The sequence below is a fragment of the Phalangium opilio genome, unplaced genomic scaffold, assembly GCF_054372755.1.
Source record: "Phalangium opilio isolate 3A_F unplaced genomic scaffold, DU_Popi_V2 ptg000089l_1, whole genome shotgun sequence".
In the NCBI taxonomy this organism is placed as follows: Eukaryota; Metazoa; Arthropoda; class Arachnida; order Opiliones; family Phalangiidae; genus Phalangium; species Phalangium opilio.
Window position 1 is genome coordinate 2,611,621 of NW_028324194.1, and position 24,707 is coordinate 2,636,327.

At 37.9% G+C, this 24,707-nt stretch overlaps 4 protein-coding genes across 11 annotated transcripts; 2 read left to right on the top strand and 2 right to left on the bottom strand.

Annotated features, from left to right (window-relative positions):
- Positions 1–1,566: 1,566 nt before the first annotated feature.
- Positions 1,567–4,936, bottom strand: LOC149646969 (uncharacterized). Of its 6 annotated transcripts, XM_089849792.1 has the most exons (3): positions 4,646–4,935; positions 4,039–4,198; positions 1,567–3,986 (listed from the first exon to the last, which is right to left on the bottom strand). In XM_089849792.1, exon 3 carries the CDS (start codon positions 3,783–3,785, stop codon positions 2,076–2,078), a length of 1,710 nt encoding a protein of 569 aa, XP_089705918.1. In that variant the 5' UTR covers positions 3,786–3,986; positions 4,039–4,198; positions 4,646–4,935; the 3' UTR covers positions 1,567–2,075. The 6 variants fall into 6 exon arrangements, with proteins under 6 accessions (XP_089705918.1, XP_089705920.1, XP_089705919.1 ...); XM_089849794.1 differs by lacking the exon at positions 4,039–4,198 and having other exon boundaries at positions 1,567–3,854; positions 4,646–4,936; XM_089849793.1 differs by lacking the exon at positions 4,039–4,198.
- A 406-nt stretch (positions 4,937–5,342) lies between these two features.
- On the bottom strand, positions 5,343–10,834 carry LOC149646970 (uncharacterized). Its single transcript, XM_089849795.1, has 3 exons — positions 10,763–10,834; positions 10,585–10,697; positions 5,343–10,113 (listed from the first exon to the last, which is right to left on the bottom strand). Exon 3 carries the CDS (start codon positions 9,908–9,910, stop codon positions 8,189–8,191), a length of 1,722 nt encoding a protein of 573 aa, XP_089705921.1. The 5' UTR covers positions 9,911–10,113; positions 10,585–10,697; positions 10,763–10,834; the 3' UTR covers positions 5,343–8,188.
- Positions 10,835–13,473: 2,639 nt separating this feature from the next.
- On the top strand, positions 13,474–14,136 carry LOC149646971 (uncharacterized). Its single transcript, XM_089849796.1, has 2 exons — positions 13,474–13,964; positions 14,026–14,136. Exons 1-2 carry the CDS (start codon positions 13,714–13,716, stop codon positions 14,102–14,104), a joined length of 330 nt encoding a protein of 109 aa, XP_089705922.1. The 5' UTR covers positions 13,474–13,713; the 3' UTR covers positions 14,105–14,136.
- A 3,892-nt stretch (positions 14,137–18,028) lies between these two features.
- LOC149646972 (uncharacterized) lies at positions 18,029–21,873 on the top strand. 3 transcript variants are annotated; one of them, XM_089849816.1, is made up of 3 exons: positions 18,029–20,658; positions 21,400–21,500; positions 21,578–21,873. In XM_089849816.1, exon 1 carries the CDS (start codon positions 18,139–18,141, stop codon positions 19,885–19,887), a length of 1,749 nt encoding a protein of 582 aa, XP_089705942.1. In that variant the 5' UTR covers positions 18,029–18,138; the 3' UTR covers positions 19,888–20,658; positions 21,400–21,500; positions 21,578–21,873. The 3 variants fall into 3 exon arrangements, with proteins under 3 accessions (XP_089705942.1, XP_089705943.1, XP_089705941.1); XM_089849817.1 differs by having other exon boundaries at positions 18,029–18,378; positions 18,452–20,658; positions 21,400–21,873; XM_089849815.1 differs by having other exon boundaries at positions 21,400–21,873.
- Positions 21,874–24,707: the final 2,834 nt, after the last annotated feature.

Below are 24,707 nucleotides of genomic sequence, written 5' to 3' on the forward strand. Positions count from 1 at the left end.
CCTTATGAGAAGGGAAGGCAAAAATTTTATACGCCAATATCGATTCCGTTCTTATTCGATTCGATTTCTCGATTTATCCCATGAGAAGAAGACGTGAATATAGGGGTATAACACTTCCCGATTTTGTGGAATTTCTACATTCGATATTTTTATAATTCCTGCAGATAACGCGTTGAAAATATATTAGTTTATAAAATTCATATATACCAAAAAAGCTCCAGAATTTCGGTTTCGGCATCAAAATGTATTGGTTAAGGGAATCTATGAAATAAGGATTACTACTCGATTATCAATCTGAGATGTTTTTACTCATCCTGAAGTAGGCGTAATGTTATTGGCTTCAAGGCGTTCAATATTCATGTCGCTTTTCCAAGAAGTCAATACAAAAATTTCGTTTAGCATTACAAACGGGCATCAGGTCATATCTACAAGCGCCTACCAAACATGTAGAATACACATTAAAGGCAGTATAAAGTCTTATCTAAGTGAGCTACCGCTCTCTTTGAATACTTCTTTTTCAATTTTAAAAATGTAAGGATTTTTTCGAGTGTTGCTATACACAAGGGTAAAATTTTTGTCTCTAGAATTAAATAACACCGATTGATTTTCCTTTTCACCCTCGCTTTAACGGATCAATTGCAATTCTTAAAAGTATAAAGAATCAATTCACCTTTCAAGTCCATTGGAAAATGAAAGCTGAAAGTGTACTACAATCTACATTAAGTGTGCAACCTCTCCATTCAGACGCGCAAAAATATAGACAGAATATTTATAAGGGAAGATTATATTATAAACAAATCCATTGCTCGAAGCTGAATAGAGTGGCAGACGAGAGTAGCTGGATTTCCAAGAACAGAGGGACTACACCACTTCCATTTTCCCCCATGAAAGACTTATTCGGGATAGTTAAAGGGAAAAGGCTACAAAAACTATTAGTCTACCTTCTATCTGCATATATTGTACCAAGAATGACAGTAACCAGTCTCCCGAGAAAAAAATCATTTGTTTGTCTCATGTTCATGTCCATAAGGAAAAATCGAAATATCGACTCCTGTCTAGGTTTTATCGACAAACAATTTAAAAGTTTCAGTTTAAACAAAATAGAAACAATTTTCAAATATGCTGCGTAGCCAATATGAAAAGAAATATTATCGATGATGAATTATGACACATTTCGTTTACTACGTTTCCCATTACTATTATCTGGTTTGACTTCTGTCCCTTCTTTCCAAACAGTTAACATCACTACATCCTAAAACCAACTTCCGCTTTATGATTTGGGAGCTTAATTAAATGTCAATTTCATTTAATTATAACGTGATTTTCCTATTAAATTGTTAGTTCCCAATAACAACAGATAAGGCTTGATATTCCATGCACTATAAGAGTAGAGTAACGAGCTTACGGGTTACTTACCTATAAAGGGACAAGAGTTACTCAATTAAGGAAAAACACATTACAACTGATTACACAGACAATGAAAACAAACTCTTAATGAATGAAGGGTTTTTTCCTGTAAAAATTCAAATATTACCTTCCATCTTATGTTTTTACATGAAAATCTGATTATTGATGACAAAATAATATGAGTTAGTTTATTTTTTTGCAATACAGATAATTTTTATATCATTTAAGTTTGAATAAGATTTTACAATGAATGAACGAGGTTATGCATTAATGTGTTTACAGCGTGTTTTTCAAATTAAAATAAGTGCTACGGGCTCTTGTTTCTGATCATATGAGTCTTAAACTATTCTTACTTTCGTATGTGTAGATATTAGGCGTATCTGTGTTAGTTCTCTACCATATTATTACAACAAAAAAAATATAACCTTCACTTCTATATGTCACTGACTCACTGTGCATCCCTAGGAACAATAATAATAAATTGGTTTAGAATTGACTCTAAAGGCAGAACTAAAGTTTTTAACTCAGACTAAGCAATTTTATTTGAAAATAAAGTAAGAAACACACGCGTATTGTTGAAATAAAATGACAGCATGAAATTGTAAAGAATACTTAAATGGAAAACGGACATAAGACTTTTTAGTCACACTACAGTACATCAAAATGATTTAAATGAGGGGATTCAAATTAACTTTAACCACCTCGTAAACATAAGGTGGTTCTTTCATTCTAACGTAATAACATCCAAGATAATTCCCCGAATTTTCCAATTTTGTCAAAATAATGGAACAGTGTTTGTTGATAAACCGAGCGTCTTGGTCAACAGCGTCATTGTTGTGAAAACCAAACTCATTCTTAAGGTGATCAATAGGTTCTTCCCATTTTACATTTGATTCCAACCTTGATGCTTCAGACTCTGGGCCATAAATCGCTTCGTTAGCTGAAAGAGGCATTGCAGCTTCGTTTTCCAATTTGACACAATTTATGTCAAACTCTGAACTGAAATTAGCACTCGATACAGGTTCGGGTTCTTTCTTAATTTCATCAGCGGTTATGGTAGGACATATGGTATTAAATTTACGCTTAGAGGGGCAAGTATTCAAAGAAAGCCCTTGGTTGAAGTTAGAACCGACACTTTTTGAACTAGTACAATTAGAATCTCTCGTGTTACTGGGTTCATCGGGATCTGATTCAGAATGAATTTCGACTTCATTTGACTGATCACTTTCATTAAGGGAATCTTGGTTTATATTTGTCACACTTCGTTTTGGCTGCGAACTTCCTCGTTTGTCGTCTGATTTGAGTTTTAAAGGCAACACAAAGTCAGCTACACCAGTTGATCTACTTTCTGACTGAACTTGGTTATAATCTGACAAATTCGCTTCCATGTTTCCCTGATTTGGTTTCTTAGCGTTGTCTTTCATAGAAATACGTTCGTCCTTGCTGCTTCGACAATAGTTTTCGTGGGAAATTAAAGACTCTCGACAATTGAAAACTTTTACACAAAACCGGCATTTCCGAGTAAACTTTGATTGGTCGTATTTGTTTTTCCGTTTTGACTTCGACGAGACAGTTTTTATAATTTTTCGTCCGATTCCAGATTTTGATGGATGAAGTCTAGAAATGTGAGCTCTTAAACCACGCTTTATTTTGGCTGCAAAATCACAAAAAGGACACTTGAACGGACGCTCGTCTCTGTGAGTCGCGACATGCTGATTCAAATTCCCGCGAGTTCGTGTGCGGTGATCGCAAATATACCATTTGAATGGACGCTCATCATTGTGAGACCCGAGATGGTTCTTTAAATTCGTGCGAGTTCGGGTGCAGTAATCGCAAATGTCGCATTTGAAAGGACGCTGATCACTGTGAGTCAAGACGTGTGTCTTTAAATTCGACCGAAATTTTGTACGATAATCACAAATATCGCATTTGAAAGGACGCTCATCACTGTGCGCCAAGACATGCTGCTTTAAATTTGAGCGAGTTCGGGCGCGGTAATCGCAAATAGCGCATTTGAAAGGACGCTCATCACTGTGCGCCAAGATATGCTCCTTTAACTTCGAGCGAGTTCGGGCGCGGTAATCGCAAATATCGCATTTGAAAGGACGCTCATCACTGTGAGTCAAGACGTGTTTCTTTAATTGCGACGTAAGTTTTGCACGATAATCACAAAAATCGCACTTGAATGGACGCTCATCACTGTGAGTCACGACATGTATCTTTAAATTCCCGCGAGTTCGGGCGCGGTAATCGCAAATATCGCATTTGAAAGGACGATCATCACTGTGAGTCAAGACGTGTGCCTTTAAAGCCCCGCATGTTCGAGAACGATATTCGCAAACATCGCATTTGAAAGGACGCTCATTGAGTCGCGACATGTTTCTTTAAATTCCCTCTGCACTCGGGCATAATAATCGCAAATATCGCATTTTAACGGACGCTCATCACTGTGAATTAATGATGCATAAATTGTGGGTTTCTAAATGTCTGGCTACCCACAGTTTGCACTTAAACTTCGTCTCTCCCAAGTGAATCAACAAGTGACACTTTATGTTGCATTTAAATGATTGTTTTCATTCCTGAATGAATTGATTGATTGTGGTTATTGATCGAGATTTCATATGATCTGACTTTAAGTGCGGAAATGAGATGGCTATTCTTGCAAAAATGAGGATATCACCCTCCAGTTAAACCTAGGAATTGCGAACAGAGGGGTCCGATTAAGTCAGTTTTGTTTGTTTTTGTGTTCCCGAGGCAGTGTAAACTAGGGACAGTGTGCCATACAGCTTTGCTTAGGAAACAAGTCAAGCATAGGGTTATTACAATAATCAATTTAGTAAGTCAAATAATTAAAAGTATAAATTAAATATTGAGATGGCAACATAAACCGTAACGGTTTAAGTGGTCCGACAATGAGGGGTGATGTGACAGGACCAGGGAGGGCATTCCAAGAAACAATAGTGCAATATTAACCTCAGTAATATAGTGATGAAGAATTAGCTCCTAAGAAGTGGCGTGCCTGACCCTGACACTGTCACTAGTCTGTTTGAAATGGAAATGAATGATAATGAACAGGGGGGGTTCAAGAATTGTTCATTTCAACGTGGGGCTTCTAGACCTATAACCCCATATGTATATAAGCAGTCAATCAAAAAGGCAGGTCAAATATTAAACTGTCTATTAGTCATGGAGAACTAGATGAATATTTTGATATAAATATTCAAATAATCGAAATTACCTTCAATTTGAAGCTCTAAAAGACAACGTACTTTCCCGCCTAAAAGTCCTTTATCACAGAGCGCGGAGCAGACGACACGTTGAGATTAACTTGACGGCGACCACTAATATACTCCAAATTTATTGCAAACTATACCGTGACCTTTTCAAACGGTTTGCACAGACTATACAAAAAAAAATATAATATTAATGCAAGCTTGCGCAATTTCAAATGGTTTGCACTTTGCATTAAATAGACACAGTAAAATGCAAAAGGTTTAGAGATAAGTAGGCAAATTATGAAGTATGGAAACGCTGTTGCTTTGAACTAAGTGGCAGAAAATGTATCATGAGATATTATCGATGATGAATTATGACACATTTCGTTTACTACGTTTCCCATTACTATTATCTAGTTTGACTTCTGTCCCTTCTTTCCAAACGGTTAACATCACTACATCCTAAAACCAACTTCCGCTGTATGATTTGGGAGCTTAATTAAATGTCAATTTCATTTAATTATAACGTGATTTTCCTATTAAATTGTTAGTTCCCAATAACAACAGATAAGGCTTGATATTCCATGCACTATAAGAGTAGAGTAACGAGCTTACGGGTTACTTACCTATAAAGGGACAAGAGTTACTCAATTAAGGAAAAACACATTACAACTGATTACACAGACAATGAAAACAAACTCTTAATAACACAATATAATATGAGTTAGTTTATTTTTTTGCAATACAGATAATTTTTATATCATTTAAGTTTGAATAAGATTTTACAATGAATGAACGAGGTTATTCATTAATGTGTTTACAGCGTGTTTTTCAAATTAAAATAAGTGCTACGGGCTCTTGTTTCTGATCATATGAGTCTTAAACTATTCTTACTTTCGTATGTGTAGATATTAGGCGTATCTGTGTTAGTTCTCTACCATATTATTACAACAAAAACAAGATGGTCAAAGCCCATATTAAAGCCACATAGTTTGTATACTCTCGCTTTTGAGAGGTATTTATTTAAATGTGAACATACAAAAAATGGTGAAGTTTAATTTAAAATTAACATTAAAAGTTTTGGATATTCGAAAATAGGAAGCCAGCTGTAATACAGCCGATATTACTAGTATAAACAATAATATATTTTTCACTGTATAATCATAGCTATCTAATGGACCACATATGAATTTTTGACCAGGGATTAGGTTAGGGAAATCAAGGAGCGGGTAAAGACAGGATTGGGAATTTTGTTTTCTCTCTTCTTGGCATTTATGCCTAGAATTTCTCAGCCAGCAGTAGCCGCCGCCGATGAGACTGGTCAAATTTCATTCAGGGTGTAATTGGTGTACATTCATGTATAATGGTGTACATTCATGTATAATGGTGTACATTCATGTATAATGGTGTACATTCATGTATAATGGAGTACATTCATGTATAATGGTGTACATTCATGTATTCAGGATTCAGGGTCCATTTAGGACATTCATGTATTCAGGATTCATGTATTCAGGGTGTAATTGGTGTACATTCATGTATAATGGTGTACATTCATGTATAATGGTGTACATTCATGTATAATGGTGTACATTCATGTATAATGGTGTACATTCATGTTGATTCATGTATTCAGGGTGTAATTGGTATACATTCATGTATAATGGTGTACATTCATGTATAATGGTGTACATTCATGTATAATGGTGTACATTCATGTATAATGGTGTACATTCATGTATAATGGTGTACATTCATGTATTCAGGATTCGTGTATTCAGGGTCCATTTATGACATTCATGTATTCAGGATTCTTGTATTCAGGGGGTAATTGGTGTACATTCATGTATAATGGTGTACATTCATGTATTCAGTATTCGTGTATTCAGGGTGTGATTGGTGTACATTCATGTATTCATAGTGTCAGGGCAACTGTACATTCATGTATTCAGGATTCGTGTATTCAGGGTCCATTTATGACACTCATGTATTCAGGGTGTAATTGGTCGTAATTGGTGTACATTCATGTATAATGGTGTACATTCATGTTGATTCATGTATTCAGGGTGTAATTAGTGTACATTCATGTTGATTCATGTATTCAGGGTGTAATTAGTGTACATTCATGTATAATGGTGTACATTCATGTATAATGGTGTACATTCATGTATAATGGTGTACATTCATGTATAATGGTGTACATTCATGTATAATGGTGTACATTCATGTATTCAGGATTCGTGTATTCAGGGTCCATTTATGACATTCATGCATTCAGGATTCATGTATTCAGGGTGTAATTGGTGTACATTCATGTATAATGGTGTACATTCATGTATTCAGGATTCGTGTATTCAGGGTGTGATTGGTGTATATTCATGTATTCATAGTGTCAGGGCAACTGTACATTCATGTATTCAGGATTCGTGTATTCAGGGTCCATTTATGACATTCATGTATTCAGGATCCGTGTATTCAGGGTCCATTTATGACATTCATGTATTCAGGATTCGTGTATTCAGGGTCCATTTATGACATTCATGTATTCAGGTCGTAATTGGTGTACATTCATGTATAATGGTGTACATTCATGTATTCAGGATTCTGTATTCAGGGTGTAATTGGTGTAAATTCATGTATTCTATTCAGGATTCGTGTATTCAGGGTGTAATTGGTGTACATTCATCTATTCAGGGTGTAATAATGGTGTACATTCATGTATTCAGGATTCGTGTATTCAGGGTGTAATTGGTGTACATTCATGTATTCAGGATGTAATGTATTCATAGTGTCAGGGCAACTGTACATTCATGTATTCAGGGTCCATTTATGACATTCATGTATTCAGGGTGTAATTGGTGTACATTCATGTATAATGGTGTACATTCATGTATTCAGGATTCGTGTATTCAGGGTGTAATTGGTGTACATTCATGTATTCAGGGTGTAATTGGTGTACATTCATGTATTCAGGGTGTAATTGGTGTACATTCATGTATTCAGGGTGTAATTGGTGTACATTCATGTATTCAGGGTGTAATGTATTCAGTGTCAGGGCAACTTACACAGCGACATCTATTTAAACCAAGTTGAACTACAATATTAAAAATAAAACTACAATGTTTAAATTTTTCTATTACATAATTAATTTTATGTTGTTCAATTAAATGCAAATCTAATATTTTTTATTTGTTTTTTTTTTATTAATTAACTATAATGAATTACGAGGGAGGACGAACACACCCACGGCCACCACAACAGACACGGCAACTCCCACTTCCATCCCCAGTGAACTAATAGCTCACATCTTACGATGTGGTTAAAAAAGAACCTTCACTTCTATATGTCACTGTGCATCCCTAGGAACAATAATAATAAATTGGTTAAGAATTGACTCTAAAGGCAGAACTAAAGTTTTTAACTCAGACTAAGCAATTTTATTCGAAAATAAAGTAAGAAACACACGCGTATTGTTGAAATAAAATGACAGCATGAAATTGTAAAGAATACTTAAATGGAAAACGGACATAAGACTTTTTAGTCACACTACAGTACATCAAAATGATTTAAATGAGGGGATTCAAATTAACTTTAACCACCTCGTAAACATAAGGTGGTTCTTTCATTCTAACGTAATAACATCCAAGATAATTCCCCGAATTTTCCAATTTTGTCAAAATAATGGAACAGTGTTTGTTGATAAACCGAGCGTCTTGGTCAACAGCGTCATTGTTGTGAAAACCAAACTCATTCTTAAGGTGATCAATAGGTTCTTCCCATTTTACATTTGATTCCAACCTTGATGCTTCAGACTCTGGGCCATAAATCGCTTCGTTAGCTGAAAGAGGCATTGCAGCTTCGTTTTCCAATTTGACACAATTTATGTCAAACTCTGAACTGAAATTAGCACTCGATACAGGTTCGGGTTCTTTCTTAATTTCATCAGCGGTTATGGTAGGACATATGGTATTAAATTTACGCTTAGAGGGGCAAGTATTCAAAGAAAGCCCTTGGTTGAAGTTAGAACCGACACTTTTTGAACTAGTACAATTAGAATCTCTCGTGTTACTGGGTTCATCGGGATCTGATTCAGAATGAATTTCGACTTCATTTGACTGATCACTTTCATTAAGGGAATCTTGGTTTATATTTGTCACACTTCGTTTTGGCTGCGAACTTCCTCGTTTGTCGTCTGATTTGAGTTTTAAAGGCAACACAAAGTCAGCTACACCAGTTGATCTACTTTCTGACTGAACTTGGTTATAATCTGACAAATTCGCTTCCATGTTTCCCTGATTTGGTTTCTTAGCGTTGTCTTTCATAGAAATACGTTCGTCCTTGCTGCTTCGACAATAGTTTTCGTGGGAAATTAAAGACTCTCGACAATTGAAAACTTTTACACAAAACCGGCATTTCCGAGTAAACTTTGATTGGTCGTATTTGTTTTTCCGTTTTGACTTCGACGAGACAGTTTTTATAATTTTTCGTCCGATTCCAGATTTTGATGGATGAAGTCTAGAAATGTGAGCTCTTAAACCACGCTTTATTTTGGCTGCAAAATCACAAAAAGGACACTTGAACGGACGCTCGTCTCTGTGAGTCGCGACATGCTGATTCAAATTCCCGCGAGTTCGTGTGCGGTGATCGCAAATATACCATTTGAATGGACGCTCATCATTGTGAGACCCGAGATGGTTCTTTAAATTCGTGCGAGTTCGGGTGCAGTAATCGCAAATGTCGCATTTGAAAGGACGCTGATCACTGTGAGTCAAGACGTGTGTCTTTAAATTCGACCGAAATTTTGTACGATAATCACAAATATCGCATTTGAAAGGACGCTCATCACTGTGAATCGAGACATGTCTCTTTAACTTCGAGCGAGTTCGGGCGCGATATTCACAAATATGGCATTTGAATGGACGCTTGTGACTGTGAGTAGCGACATGCTGATTTAAATTCCCGCGAGTGCGGAAACGGTAATCGCAAATATCGCATTTGAATGGACGCTCATCACTGTGAGTCAAGACATGCATCTTTAAATTCCAGTGAGTTCGGGCGCGGTAATCGCAAATATCGCATTTGAAAGGACGCTCATCACAGTGAGTAGCGACATGCTGCTTTAATCTACTGCGTGTTTGGGCACGAAATTCACAAATATCGCATTTGAATGGACGCTCATCACTGTGAGTCAAGACATGCATCTTTAAATTCCCGTGAGTTTGGGCGCGGTAATCACAAATATTACACTTGAATATACGCTCATCACTGAGAGACCAGACATAATTCATTAAATTCCCACATGTTCAAGAACGATATTTGCCAATGAATGGACGCTCATCATTGAGTCGCGCGTGACATGTTTCTTTGGATTCCCCCGTGATCTGGCTCGATAATCACAAATCCATAATTGAATGGACGCTCATCACTGTGAATTAATTTGTGATTCGTAATTGTGAGCTTCTTCCTGTCTGCACATAAACTTCGTCTCCCCCTAATGAATCAATAAGATGTTGTATTTAAATGCCCTACCACAGCCCTTACTTCAATTCTTAGTCACGTGGTAGGGTGGAAATAACATGGACGCAATTTTCACCCGGGGTAGACCATTCACTTCACCGGGTGGTGAAAATAGCAACCAAGCTATTATCACCCAACCGCAGCCCTTCCAGGGTGAGAAATAAGGCGGTGGCACTGAGCAAATGACCAGTTTATTTATTAAATGCCTGGGGGTCCAGTGGTCACTGTGACCACTTTTAAAATTCCCCTTCTTTAGTAAAAAGTAAATTCCCAGTAGTGGGTTATAGAAATTAATCCATTTCAGTGCAGCTCATACAGTATGTAGAAATATTAAGTGGTCATTGACCAGTTTTTTTAATTAAAACCCTTGGGCTCTACTGGTCAAATGACCAGTTTAAAAAATTTCCTTATTTCTCACCCTGAGCCCTTCCCTAAGTTCCCTTACCTCATTGAATTGTTAGTCACGTGGTAGGTTGGAGACACTGTTAAACTTTACTCTAGGACTTGCAAACAGAAGAGTCCAATTAATTCAGCCAAACAGGTAGGGCAAATATAAAACTGTCAATCAGTCTGGGGAATTAAGATGCATATTTAGATATTAATATTCAAACAATAGAAATTACTTTTAATTTGCTGCTCTAAAGTAACTTAAACAGCACTCGTTTTCCAAGTTTACTTTTCCCCGCCAGCAGACGACACACGGTTCAGAGTTTAAAAGCAGGGACGGAAACAAGCAAATATGTTTCTGAACATTTTATTAGGTAATAGTTTTTTTTTCATGAAATTATCATTATTGATTACTAAATATTATGAGCTAATCATAGTTCAGTTTTGTAGTTCAGATTTTTTTTTCATTTGCATTTAAATAAGGAGTTACTACGCATGAACCACGCTATACTGCCAGGGGGCCAGGTGCCCAGGTCCACAGGTCAAAAACCAGTTTATTAATTGCTCGGACCAGTTTTTTTATTCAAAATCCGGTTGTTACTGGTCCTTGGGACCAGTTTATTAATTGAGAATTTTTATGAAAATTCAGGAGGGACCAGTTTAAAAATTCTAGACATTATAAATTTCTACTCCACGGATATAGTCTCCTAGCCTTGACATTTTCTAATTCTTTCCTTCCTTGCTACAACCACTGCCCACTCGATCACGCTTTGGCTTCACGCTTTGCTATAGATTATAGAAGCCCCTCCACACAATGTTTTTCCTATGTAAAAGCGCGTGTTGGTAATTTTGAGCTTTTTCGCTCGAAAAATCCAAGGAGCCAGCTTTTAACATGACCGGCTATGGGAGGAACACCGTTATTTTGCCCTAATTTTGAAACTATTGGTGCAAACCTCTTGAAATTTTAAAGAGATGTGAAAAAACAACGTTTGCTATGTTTTGGAAATTTTGAAAAGTTTCCCTTCTTTTTTTTTGTATAAATATTAGAACGAAAATTAGCCCTACTTAAAGGGCTTGGTCTTGGAACGGTTTAATAAGTTTTTCCGTTTCACTTGTTCGAATCTCTTGAAATTTTAGTGAGAGGCACATTGAACGGTTTTAAGTTATGATGCAAAGTTTCGAAGTTTTCAAAGAAACAATTCACTTCCAAAAAATTCATTAAAATTGTGCTTGTGCATAATCCTACAACCTATTTAGTCGCTTAGGGAAATCTTAGGAAAAGGACTATTCGTTTTAAAAGTTCGAAATTTTCCACAATAATTTAAAAACTTTAAATATGCCTTTCTCTAAAATTTCAAGAGACTCGAACCAGTGAAGCTGAAAGAAACAAATTTAAACTGTTTGAGACTAAGCCATTAAATTATGGTTCATTTTCGTTTTAATGTTGTTACAAAAAGCTTTGTAAGAGAAAAACTTTGCACAAAAATACCAAACATTATTTTGCAAATCTCATTAAAATTTCAAGAGATTTCAACCAGTATTTTCAAAATTAGGACGGAAATGTTAAGAGTTAACTCTGATTTTTGACATAATTTTGCATCTATAGCCCGATCGAGTGGGCTGTGCGTCAACGAAATACTCCCTTCATTTATTTCAATAGGATTAGTAAAAAATAAATTAGGGATGGGATCACTGGTCCCAAGGACTAGTTTAATATTGTAGACGCTGGGGGTCACTGGTCCCGAGGACTAGTTTCAAAAAAATCCTTATTTCCAAGACTGGGCCAGTTACGCGGGAGGTCACGTGGTAGGGGGGTGAGAATAGGGTATAAGCTATTTTCACCCTGGAGGGGGTGAGAATAGCGTATAAGCTATTTCCACCCGGGGGGGGGTGAGAATAGACACTCTCTAGCTTTTAATACGTTGGAAAATACCATTCTCGATTTCATTTAGTTTTAGTAATAATTGGTTGTTTTGTTAAGTTTGTACTGTTTAACTAATTTATATTTTTCAACTTATTTCATTTCAGATTTCTCCAGCTACTGTGTTTTTCCCTGCGTTTCGTTGTTGTTTTTGGACGAGCTGTTTTGAGGACGTTCAGTTGCCTTGAGGACGTTTAGTTGCCTTGAGGACGTTTAGTTGTCTAGGGGAGGTTTAGTTGTCTAGGGGAGGTTTAGTTGTCTAGGGGAGGTTTAGTTGTCTAGGGGAGGTTTAGTTGTCTAGGGGAGGTTTAGTTGTCTAGGGGAGGTTTAGTTGTTTAGTGGAGGTTTAGTTGTTTAGTGGAGGTTTTGTTGTTTAGAGGAGGTTTTGTTGTTTAGAGGAGGTTTTGTTGTTTAGAGGAGGTTTTGTTGTTTAGAGGAGGTTTTGTTGTTTAGAGGAGGTTTTGTTGTTTAGAGGAGGTTTTGTTGTTTAGAGGAGGTTTTGTTGTTTAGAGGAGGTTTTGTTGTTTAGAGGAGGTTTTGTTGTTTAGAGGAGGTTTTGTTGTTTAGAGGAGGTTTTGTTGTTTAGAGGAGGTTTTGTTGTTTAGAGGAGGTTTTGTTGTTTAGAGGAGGTTTTGTTGTTTAGAGGAGGTTTTGTTGTTTAGAGGAGGTTTTGTTGTTTAGAGGAGGTTTTGTTGTTTAGTGGAGGTTTTGTTGTTTAGAGGAGGTTTTGTTGTTTAGAGGAGGTTTTGTTGTTTAGAGGAGGTTTTGTTGTTTAGAGGAGGTTTTGTTGTTTAGAGGAGGTTTTGTTGTTTAGAGGAGGTTTTGTTGTTTAGAGGAGGTTTTGTTGTTTAGAGGAGGTTTTGTTGTTTAGAGGAGGTTTTGTTGTTTAGAGGAGGTTTTGTTGTTTAGAGGAGGTTTTGTTGTTTAGTGGAGGTTTTGTTGTTTAGTGGAGGTTTTGTTGTTTAGTGGAGGTTTTGTTGTTTAGTGGAGGTTTTGTTGTTTAGTGGAGGTTTAGTTGTTTAGAGGAGGTTTTGTTGTTTAGAGGAGGTTTTGTTGTTTAGAGGAGGTTTTGTTGTTTAGAGGAGGTTTTGTTGTTTAGAGGAGGTTTTGTTGTTTAGAGGAGGTTTTGTTGTTTAGAGGAGGTTTTGTTGTTTAGAGGAGGTTTTGTTGTTTAGAGGAGGTTTTGTTGTTTAGAGGAGGTTTTGTTGTTTAGAGGAGGTTTTGTTGTTTAGAGGAGGTTTTGTTTCTGTTGATTTCGATTTAACAATGTCAAATTCTACTTTTTATAGCTCTGCTGTTGGCCCTTGTCCAGCTCCTCGTGGATTGGTTCCTGGCAGCAATCCCTTGTGGGTACCGCCAAGGACCTCACCGGCTTCTGTGTTTTGGAACCCTACTTTTATTGCTAGAGATGATGCCGCTAATTTCTGTTCTTCTTTATTGCAGGAATTTTCTGATGACTTTGCTGTAAGGATGGCTGTTCCCCGAAGAGTCGCATACCGAGGATCTTTCCCTTATCGGTATGGAAAGGTAAGTCATGAAGCTGATAATTCTTGGCCTGATGCTTTACTTTCTTTAAAGGTTCTTGTTGAACGTCAGCTTGGAGTGGCGTTCAACGCCGCTGTGGTCAACCTCTACCGAGATGGGCAGGACTCGGTAGGTTGGCACTCGGATGATGAGCGTGGAGTCCACTGCACCATTGCCTCTTTGTCTTTTGGTGTAAGTAGAACTTTTAAGTTACGTTCTCTTCGTTCTGGTGTCCCTGGTGTAAATGTTTCCTTGAACCCTGGTTCACTGCTTGTTATGGAGGGCACATGCCAACGGGTTTGGCAGCACTGTGTTCCGAAAGAAGAATGCAAGTCTGTGAGACTCAATGTAACTTTTAGGTATATGGGTAGTGCTATCTGTGGTCCTATTCTTCGTAATCCTGTCATTCGTCGTGCTGTGTCTGTCCCTTTGCCCATTTCAGGGCTTTCTGCTGTTGCCTCTCCGGAGGTGCCCTCGCCCGCCGCTGCCTCTCCGGAGGTGCCCGCCGCTGCCTCTCCGGAGGTGCCCTCGCCCGCCGCTGCCTCTTGTTGGGGATCCCGCTCTGTTTTGGTTTGTTGTCCTTCCCTACCGTCTGTAACTAAGTTACAGACAGTCTTTCCTCTTTTTTCATCTCTAGAAGAGTTTCCTCCTTTGCCTTTAGCTTCGGCCCCAGTCTGGGTATCGCTTTCTTCCCGTTCTTCTCGCCTGGCCCCGGTTTCTTCTCGCCCGGCCCCGGTTTCTTCTCGCCCGGCCCCGGTTTCTTCTCACCCGGCCCCGGTTTCTTCTCGCCCGGCCCCGGTTTCTTCTCGCCCGGCCCCGGTTTCTTCTCGCCCGACCCCGGTTTCTTCTCGCCCGACCCCGGTTTCTCCTCTCCCGACCCCGGTTTCTCCTCGCCCGACCCCGGTTTCTCCTCTCCCGACCCCGGTTTCTCCTCTCCCGACCCCGGTTTCTCCTCTCCCGACCCCGGTTTCTCCTCTCCCGACCCCGGTTTCTCCTCTCCCGACCCCGGTTTCTCCTCTCCCGACCCCGGTTTCTCCTCGCCCGACCCCGGTTTCTCCTCTCCCGACCCCGGTTTCTCCTCTCCCGACCCCGGTTTCTCCTCTCCCGACCCCGGTTTCTCCTCTCCCGACCCCGGTTTCTCCTCTCCCGACCCCGGTTTCTCCTCTCCCGACCCCGGTTTCTCCTCTCCCGACCCCGGTTTCTCCTCTCCCGGCCCCGGTTTCTCCTCTCCCGACCCCGGTTTCTCCTCTCCCGACCCCGGTTTCTCCTCTCCCGACCCCGGTTTCTCCTCTCCCGACCCCGGTTTCTCCTCTCCCGACCCCGGTTTCTCCTCTCCCGACCCCGGTTTCTCCTCTCCCGACCCCGGTTTCTCCTCTCCCGACCCCGGTTTCTCCTCTCCCGACCCCGGTTTCTCCTCTCCCGACCCCGGTTTCTCCTCTCCCGGCCCCGGTTTCTCCTCTCCCGACCCCGGTTTCTCCTCTCCCGACCCCGGTTTCTCCTCTCCCGACCCCGGTTTCTCCTCTCCCGACCCCGGTTTCTCCTCTCCCGACCCCGGTTTCTCCTCTCCCGACCCCGGTTTCTTCACTTCCGGTCTATTCTGTTTCTATAAGTAATCGCTTTGATTGCCTTTCTATGGATATTATTGATGGAAGTTCTGGGAAGTGTTCTTTTGTTTCTCAGCAGGGTGCCAAGAAGAACTCTGCAAAGACGAAGAACTCTGCAAAGAAGAGCTCTAGGAAAAACGCCTTTGTTTCTTTTGAAGATGCAACTTTTCTAGGTGGAGGAGAGGATGAATCCAACTGCCACCTGAAGGAAGATTCTTCAAAAGTTAGCAACTCGCCAATGAAGGAAGCAAGCCTGCCAGAAGCTATTTCAGTAGGAAAGGAATTTCCTAGTTTTAAGGATTTTGAAAGAACATTGGCCAAGTGGAGTGAAAGTAATAGCCACCCTTTGACTAAGCTCAGAAGCGAATTAGCAGGAGGTGAGTATAAATCTATTATATATGTCTGCAAGCATTATGGGGAAGTTAAAACCAAGAGTAAAGGCTTAAGGCCAAATCAGCAACACAATGCACGAAACTGCTTATTTAGATTTAAAGTTGCACGTAGGGGGTCTTCTTATCACATTAATTCTGCAAATCTTGTTCACAACCACCCTGTAAATCCTTCAATATTTGATAAATATCCACAGAATAGAAAATTAGGTGAAGTTGGGGAAAATGATGCTAAATTGTTGTGTGGTTTGCACGTACCAACCTTAAAAATTAAAGAATATGTTTCTGATAAGTATGGTAAGGTGTTCACTTCAAAAGATATTCAGAATTTAAGAGCGAAAGTCAAGTTAAGTAATGAAGGAGGCAGAACACAGGGACAGATTTTAATTGACCAGTTGAAGACACTCTTGCCTCAAGATTCTGTAATTGATATTTGTACTGACGAAAACGATGAGTTGGAATATGTGTACTTTCAAACGCCTACCATGCGAACATCATGTGAAAAGTTTCACGATGTTCTGTTTATGGATGGAACGTATAAGCTAAACATAGAAGGGTTCCCTCTCTATGTAATTTTATGCGAGGATGCAAACCTCAACGGTAGACCCGTTTCCTATTTCTTTGTTAGACGAGAAGATAGTGAAACTCTAGATAAGTGCATTTCCAAATTTGTCAAAGTTAATAGTTGTATTAGAGAAACTAAAGTTGTCATGGTTGACAAAGATTTCATTGAAATGAATCTAGTTCGAAAACATATTCCTTCTGCGCAGGTTTTGTTGTGTACTTTTCATGTTCTGAATAATTTTAAACGCAAAGTGAATCAATACGGTCAAAATAAGGATATTAAGAGGGAATTAATGGTGTATTTAACGGGTATGGTTTATTCTTTTGATCAAGACAATTACGAATTACAGAAAGAGAATTTTAGATTAGTTGCTAGTGATGAATTTTTCACGTATTTTCAAGTAAATTGGGAAAGTTGTAAAGAGAAATGGGTTATGTCTTATAGAAAGGGGTTAAAATCTTTGGGAAACAATACTAACAATTACGTAGAAAGCCATAACAGTAAAATTAAACATTACCTTAATTCGCGAATGAAACTATCTGAAGCTATTGGGGAGTTAATTAAATTTGAAAAGAATATAGAAAATGATATGGCTTTTAAATTATATAAAGAAATTAAAACCACTATTGATACAAGGCGCGTTGATAGCTTGCATGTCCAAATTGCTGAGGTTTGTTCGGTGGGAGCGACAAGAGTTGTTTATTCGCAACTTTGCAAATTGGAAGCGCTACAGAAAAACTATGAGTTTGATCAATTAAAGTTAGAAGTTAGGGTCTTTAAAGGTAAAGGGGTAACTAAAACCTATTCCATAATTAATTTGGTGGAGTGTTCTTGCTCATTTAACATTAATTTTGGTCTTCCTTGTTCGCATATATTTTTTGCAAGAAGAGAGAGTTTAGCAGATATGTTTAGTGAAGACTTAATTCTGGCAAGATGGAAGAAAGCCATTATATTTGAAAATGCTCCTGGGTTAGAACTTTTACCAGTGACTGTTACTAAATTCAAGGAGGGGAGTAGGGTTTTAACCAATAATCAAAAATTTAACAAACTTATCATTTTAGCAAAGCAAGTTGTCGATTTAGCTTCTAGTGGGGGTATGTTAGAATACCGGGAAATGTACGAGTTTTTATCAGATGTTCTTAAAGCCAAACAGTTGAATCAAAAAATATTATTATCTAAAGGTAAAATTTCTAACAGTACGAGAAACTCTAATTTAAGTGTTAGTAGTCAGGATGGTGTGGGTATTAGTAAGGGTGATGATGTGGGTGTGTCCGAATTAGAGGGTGTGGGTATTAGTAAGGGTGATGATGTGGGTGTGTCCGAATTAGAGGGTGTGGGTATTAGTAAGGGTGATCATGTGGGTGTGTCCGAATTAGAGGGTGTGGGTATTAGTAAGGGTGATGATGTGGGTGTGTCCGAATTAGAGGGTGTGGGTATTAGTAAGGGTGATGATGTGGGTGTGTCCGAATTAGAGGGTGTGGGTATTAGTAAGAGTGATGATGTGGGTGTGGGTATTAGTAAGGGTGATGATGTGGGAGATTCCAAATTAGAGGGTGTGGGTATTGGTAAGGGTGATGATGTGGGAGATTCCAAATTAGAGGGTGTGAGGATGGAAGTTTCTAGAAAAGATCTTAATGGGCAAGATGTCGATGTTGGGGGAGAGACAGGATTAGAGGGGAAATCAAAGTTAAATGTATTGGGAAGGAGTAAAAAGGTACCAAATTTAGTAGAGGGTGGGGATGATGTTTTGAAAAGAGATTTTTACGAAATTAAAGAGTCAAATTTAAAATATTCTGAAAATTGTGAAGCCCCAAATCCCTGTCAAGATAAAGATTGGTTAGAGGAAGAGGTAAGAGATTTTAAGATGTTAGTTGATTATTCTTGTTCTTCTAAAGAATCTATTTTGAACAATCCTGTTTTAGCGATAATTAGTCATGAAGATGGGGAAAGTTTTACGAATAGTTTCAATGTTACAAATCAAGGTTTGGATAGGGTAAGTTTTGATAGTTCTGTACCCGTATCGCAATTTATAAATATTGATGAAGATAAACCATTACATAATTGTAATATAGATTCTTTTATCGCAAACGTAACTAAAATAGCACCACTTTCATTTGAGGGTGTTGAAAGCTTTAGTAAGTCATCTGCACTATTGCCATTAGCTAGAAGCTCACCCAAGATTTTAGAGGGCCACAATTCCGAAAATATTAATGTCAGTTCGGGTCTAGATAAATTTAAAACAAGTAATCTAGTTATTAAAGCCAACCCTAAGTCCAAAATTTTAAAATCACCTAGATTAGTTACAAGTAAAAGGATGAGTCTAACAGGCCTTAGAGACAAATTAAAAATACCCATTGTTAAAAATCGTAGAGGTAGAAGTAAAAACAGTAAAAAAAGCAGAGCCACGTTTTCAAAGACAGGTTATAAAACTCCTATAGCTAGTCAGCATAGGGTTAAACGGAAGATAGACCAACCGCCTTCGCCTGCCAGAAATATTAAACCTAAATTAGATACAGTAAAACCAATTAAGTTAGATAACCAGAAGCCAGGAAAACATTGTACTTCTGTTACACAGGAAATTCAGGAAAGGTTAGGAAAAATGGATAGTTATTATTGCAATAACATAATAGAGAACTTTTGTAGTTTATTAGCTACGAAATTTCCTAAAAAGAAAGGCTTTCAACTAATAGGCAGAGGTTTTAAGTTAGGATTTGAAACATTTCGAATAGATATGATACAGGTAGTGCATTGTATAACAGTTGGACATTGGTTAGTAGTGTCGACAGTTGGATGTCCTGAGGGAACTGTACGCGTTTATAACACACTACCAAATTGTTTCACGACTGAAGTCTATTACCAGATTTGTAGTATCTTAAAATTTAAAGGGAAAAAGTTAAAGGTAGAATTTGTTAGCGTACAAAACCAGTCCGATTGTCATAGTTGTGGTCCTTTATCACTTGGGTATGCGTATGTTTTGGCAGCAGATTTAAATCCCAGCTCAGTTAGATTTAACAAAACTGAATTAAGAAAACACATAAAATCATGTTTGGAACAGCAAAAAATTCTAGAATTCCCTGAAACAGTGTTTGAAAGGCCCGTAAAAGTGAAAGATGTTGTAATTAGAAAAACTGAAGTAATTGAGCTGTATTGTACTGATGAGTGTAGGCAAACTTCAGCTTATTTTGAAAAGGTAACTCATCCCTTTTTTAAAAAGGCGTTAAAGAACATGATTTTATGCATGGTTTGTAAAAATTGGTATCATCAAAATTGCAAAAACGTTGATGAAAAGTATTTTGAAAAAGGTTCCCCAGATTTTTTTTGTAGTTTGAGGTGTAAGCAGAAAGGTTATTTGAAGTAACAAAACATTATAGTATATTAATTTATAGTCATAATCTAATCTAATATAATTTATAGTCACACTCTAATATAATTTATAGTCACACTCTAATATAATTTATAGTCACACTCTAATATAATTTATAGTCACACTCTAATATAATTTATAGTCACGATCATAATATAATTTATAGTCACGATCATAATATAATTCATAGTCATAATATAAACAGTGAATAAAAATAATTATTTCGTGTATCCTTTTAATGGATACACGAAATAATTATTTTACCAGCATCTTAATTAAACAAAAAGTGCTTTAGTAACTATCTTTAGAACTGGGAACTTAATCTCTCAGGATGAAGTGGCTGGTTCTAGGGATAGTATATGCTAAAGAATTTTTTTTTTCATTAAGAATATTGATATCAGAAGGAAAAAGTATGACATTTTGACTTTTTGGTATCAATCTGGGTTTGCTCTCAAAAGTGTGGCCTCCCCGTGGCGAGAGTGGAAACACTTGATCATTAGTTATGAACAAGTGGCTAACAACACAATTTAGTTCTACTATTTATTTGTATGTTGCCTACTACCAGAAGAAAATATCTTCTTTTGCTTCTACTAAGCGGAACAATTTTAAAAAACCCAGGAATTTTTTTAAAAAAAAAGTTCAAACCTGTTGCATGCAGCTTTAATAATTTTTACTATTTTATAGTTATGTAAACTAGTTTGTAGTACTGCAAATATCTCTGATAAATTTCACAAATAGTGAATGGAACTGGATACTATAAATTTGGTAAATATTTTTATGATGGGAACTACCTAAATTTAAGGTTTTGGAACTTGACTACTAAACTACTATCAGAAGGGAATAAGAGAGAAGGGAGACATTAGAGCCTGCTATGGTAACGGGAGTCCGACCAACCTCAAGAAAACCGCGAAAACTTTGCGCAAGTACACAGCTTTTAACCAATTTACTGCAAATATAGTTCTTTAAGTTCTCCGCGGTATCAGGCGGCCTATTTGTCTGCTAGATTTTCATTCTCCAAAGGCTTAGGGCTGTCGATGTTTCGTTCTTGTGTAATTATAACCTCAAGTATGTTTTTTATTTAAACTAATTTATACTTTTTAATATTAATTCAGAATAATTAGTTTTCATCTATTTAATACCTTCAAATTATCTGATTTTGGTATGTTCTCAATTCCCGTGCATCTAAATTAATTGCACAGCTTGATTTCGTTTATCAACATGAAATTCGGCCATTTTTATCTCCTTCAATGTAAAGTTGTAAACAAAACTACTTTTTATTCGTCAACCGAGACGTCACCTTCTTATCTGACGTCACAGCTAAGACAGAAGTTAGATAGCCAATCAGTGAAGGGTAGTTGATTTGAGGTTAGTAAGACTGTTGTTACGAGTGTAAAGCATTATGGAGATATAAAGTGTGTCCCTTCTCTCTTATTCCCCTCTGCTACTATTAATTTCAGCAGAATTTGGCTTGATTATTTATAATTGTATATCTTAAATTCTTTACAGCTTTCAACAGGATTTATGAAATTGTTCCTTGGTTATGAAGAGTAAGCGGAAAACCTCATCAAGATATTCATATTGTAGACTGATAAAATAAAATATTAAGGGTGTGGTAGTATATTTTTTAATAACATTAAGACAACACGGCATGAATAATTAACTCGTTAAATCGTTAAATTTCGAGGCATCACGCTCTGGAACAATCAACCCCATCAACTCAAAACCCAAAAAACCCTCCAGAAATACAAACTAGAAGTTCAAAAATATATCAATATTAATTATACTTGAATTTTATCTACCATAATAGAATTTTATTTACTTTAATTTAAAACGGACTGGACATCATTGTAAATAAGATCTTATCTTAATGATTGCTCCAATAAAAAGCCTTTTATTATTATTTATTATTATTATTATTATTATAATCTATTTTGTACTTTCTTATTTATCATATCTAATAAAATAAATATTGTCCTTTCACTAAGTTATTACCGAATATAATTGCACATTCCGATTAATCTATCGCAGCGCTCTCTCCTCAATGTTTTAAGTTAAAAATTCCAAAAGGCGTTTTAAACGCAATTGTTTAGTTATTTAGAATAGAGAGCTTTCAGTTGGAGGAGGAGCTTAGTCTCGTGACATAATTTACGCTGCCATATTGGTGGGTTTAAAGCAGGAATGAAGCTGAGGCCAACCAATATGGCTACCAGAACAGCGGCAAGACTTGGGAAGGTGTGACGTACTACTATCCCATCTGAAAGCTCTATAATGACAATTAGGCCTAAACATGTCAGGGAAAATCATAATAAAAGTCAGGGAATTTGAATCTTAAAATTTCGTGGTAACCCTGAACTAGTCCAAATTCAAAAGTACCTGACATTTAACATAATTAAAAACAGTAAGGTAGTTAACTATAAAAATTTCATGGTAAATAATTTAATTTCTACACTATTAACTACTCGTCCAAAGTAGATTAAATATTGATCATATTTTTATAAATATGTTTAAAAGTTCTAGTCTACTCTCGAATATACAGGGTGTTTTTGAAAGGACCTTTCAAAAACACCCTGTATAATATACATCCTGTAAAACTCCAATAATTCGTAATTTTAAATTATAAAATTTACATAACATATGTTTGAACCTATAAATTGATCATTTTTGGACCTATAAATATCCTATAATTTTGGCGTTTCAGACCTATATAATACCCATTATTTTTTGTGCACTAAGCGCTGGGAGCCCTGAGTGTTTTAAACAGCCCTGACCCAGAGATTTTCTGACCTATTTGTGTATCCCTCCCACTGGACCCTGGTATGTAGTTAACAATGAGCAAAGAGACAGAATGATATGACGTTGATAGCTAACACGCCTATCAGCATCATAAAAGTGTTTTCAACTGCCAACCAGAAAGGTGAAACATCCAATAAATTTATATGTCTATAGGCCTATAACGATCTTTTTATGCATTCAAAAGTTCTCCCAACATGAACAGTTTCTATAGTTTAAATATAAAAGTTTTTATCAAAATGACATTGAGTGTCCAAAATAATACTAACATGGTCTAAAGTTAACCTATGGTGTCCAAAGTTAGCTTTTGGTAAGTTGTTTTAGGTTTACTAGCCTTTTGTGAACTTATCGTAATAATTTCCATATTTATAGTGCGTAATCTTTAAACGTATGGCTAACTTATTGAAAATTATAAAATATATAAAACAAGGGTTAACGTTTTTAAAATTTGCGGAATCTCAATTTCTTAGTCACATGGTAGGGTAGAAATAAAGTCTACGCTATGTTTACCCGAGGTAGACTTTTCACTTCACCGGGCGGGCGGTGAAAATAGCGCCCAAGCTATTTTCACCCTCCCGCGGTCCTTAGCTAAATTCTTAGTCACGTGGTAGGGTGGAAATAAAATCTACGCTATGTTTACCCGAGGTAGACTTTTCACTTCACCGGGCGGTGAAAATAGCGCCCAAGCTATTTTCACCCTCCCGCGGTCCTTAGCTAAATTCTTAGTCACGTGGTAGGGTGGAAATAAAATCTACGCTATGTTTACCCGAGGTAGACTTTTCACTTCACCGGGCGGTGAAAATAGCGCCCAAGCTATTTTCACCCTCCCGCGGTCCTTAGCTAAATTCTTAGTCACGTGGTAGGGTGGAAATAAAATCTACGCTATGTTTACCCGAGGTAGACTTTTCACTTCACCGGGCGGTGAAAATAGCGCCCAAGCTATTTTCACCCTCCCGCGGTCCTTAGCTAAATTCTTAGTCACGTGGTAGGGTGGAAATAAAATCTACGCTATGTTTACCCGAGGTAGACTTTTCACTTCACCGGGCGGTGAAAATAGCGCCCAAGCTATTTTCACCCTCCCGCGGTCCTTAGCTAAATTCTTAGTCACGTGGTAGGGTGGAAATAAAATCTACGCTATGTTTACCCGAGGTAGACTTTTCACTTCACCGGGCGGTGAAAATAGCGCCCAAGCTATTTTCACCCTCCCGCGGTCCTTAGCTAAATTCTTAGTCACGTGGTAGGGTGGAAATAAAATCTACGCTATGTTTACCCGAGGTAGACTTTTCACTTCACCGGGCGGTGAAAATAGCGCCCAAGCTATTTTCACCCTCCCGCGGTCCTTAGCTAAATTCTTAGTCACGTGGTAGGGTGGAAATAAAATCTACGCTATGTTTACCCGAGGTAGACTTTTCACTTCACCGGGCGGTGAAAATAGCGCCCAAGCTATTTTCACCCTCCCGCGGTCCTTAGCTAAATTCTTAGTCACGTGGTAGGGTGGAAATAAAATCTACGCTATGTTTACCCGAGGTAGACTTTTCACTTCACCGGGCGGTGAAAATAGCGCCCAAGCTATTTTCACCCTCCCGCGGTCCTTAGCTAAATTCTTAGTCACGTGGTAGGGTGGAAATAAAATCTACGCTATGTTTACCCGAGGTAGACTTTTCACTTCACCGGGCGGTGAAAATAGCGCCCAAGCTATTTTCACCCTCCCGCGGTCCTTACTTAAATTCTTAGTCACGAGGTAGGGTGGATATAGCCTTGACGCTATGTTCACCCGGGGTAGACTTCACCGGGCGGTGAAAATAGCAGCCACGCTATTTTCACCCTACCGCAGCCCTTACCTCAATCCTTAGTCACGTGGTAGGGTGGATATAGCCTCTACGCTATGTTCACCCGGGGTAGACTTCACCGGGCGGTGAAAATAGCAGCCACGCTATTTTCACCCTACCGCAGCCCTTACCTCAATCCTTAGTCACGTGGTAGGGTGGATATAGCCTCTACGCTATTTTCACCTAGGGTAGGAA

What these genes read in the sequence shown, in the direction of transcription:
- LOC149646972 (XM_089849815.1), top strand. Translation starts at nt 18,139, where the DNA reads ATGGAAGTTTCTAGAAAAGATCTTAATGGGCAAGATGTCGATGTTGGG.
- LOC149646971 (XM_089849796.1), top strand. Translation starts at nt 13,714, where the DNA reads ATGTCAAATTCTACTTTTTATAGCTCTGCTGTTGGCCCTTGTCCAGCT. An exon ending in CGAGGATCTTTCCCTTATCG is followed by an intron (nt 13,965 to 14,025) that starts GTATGGAAAGGT and finishes CTTTCTTTAAAG; the next exon opens with GTTCTTGTTGAACGTCAGCT.
- LOC149646969 (XM_089849794.1), bottom strand. Translation starts at nt 3,785, where the DNA reads ATGTCGCGACTCAATGAGCGTCCTTTCAAATGCGATGTTTGCGAATAT.
- LOC149646970 (XM_089849795.1), bottom strand. Translation starts at nt 9,910, where the DNA reads ATGAATTATGTCTGGTCTCTCAGTGATGAGCGTATATTCAAGTGTAAT.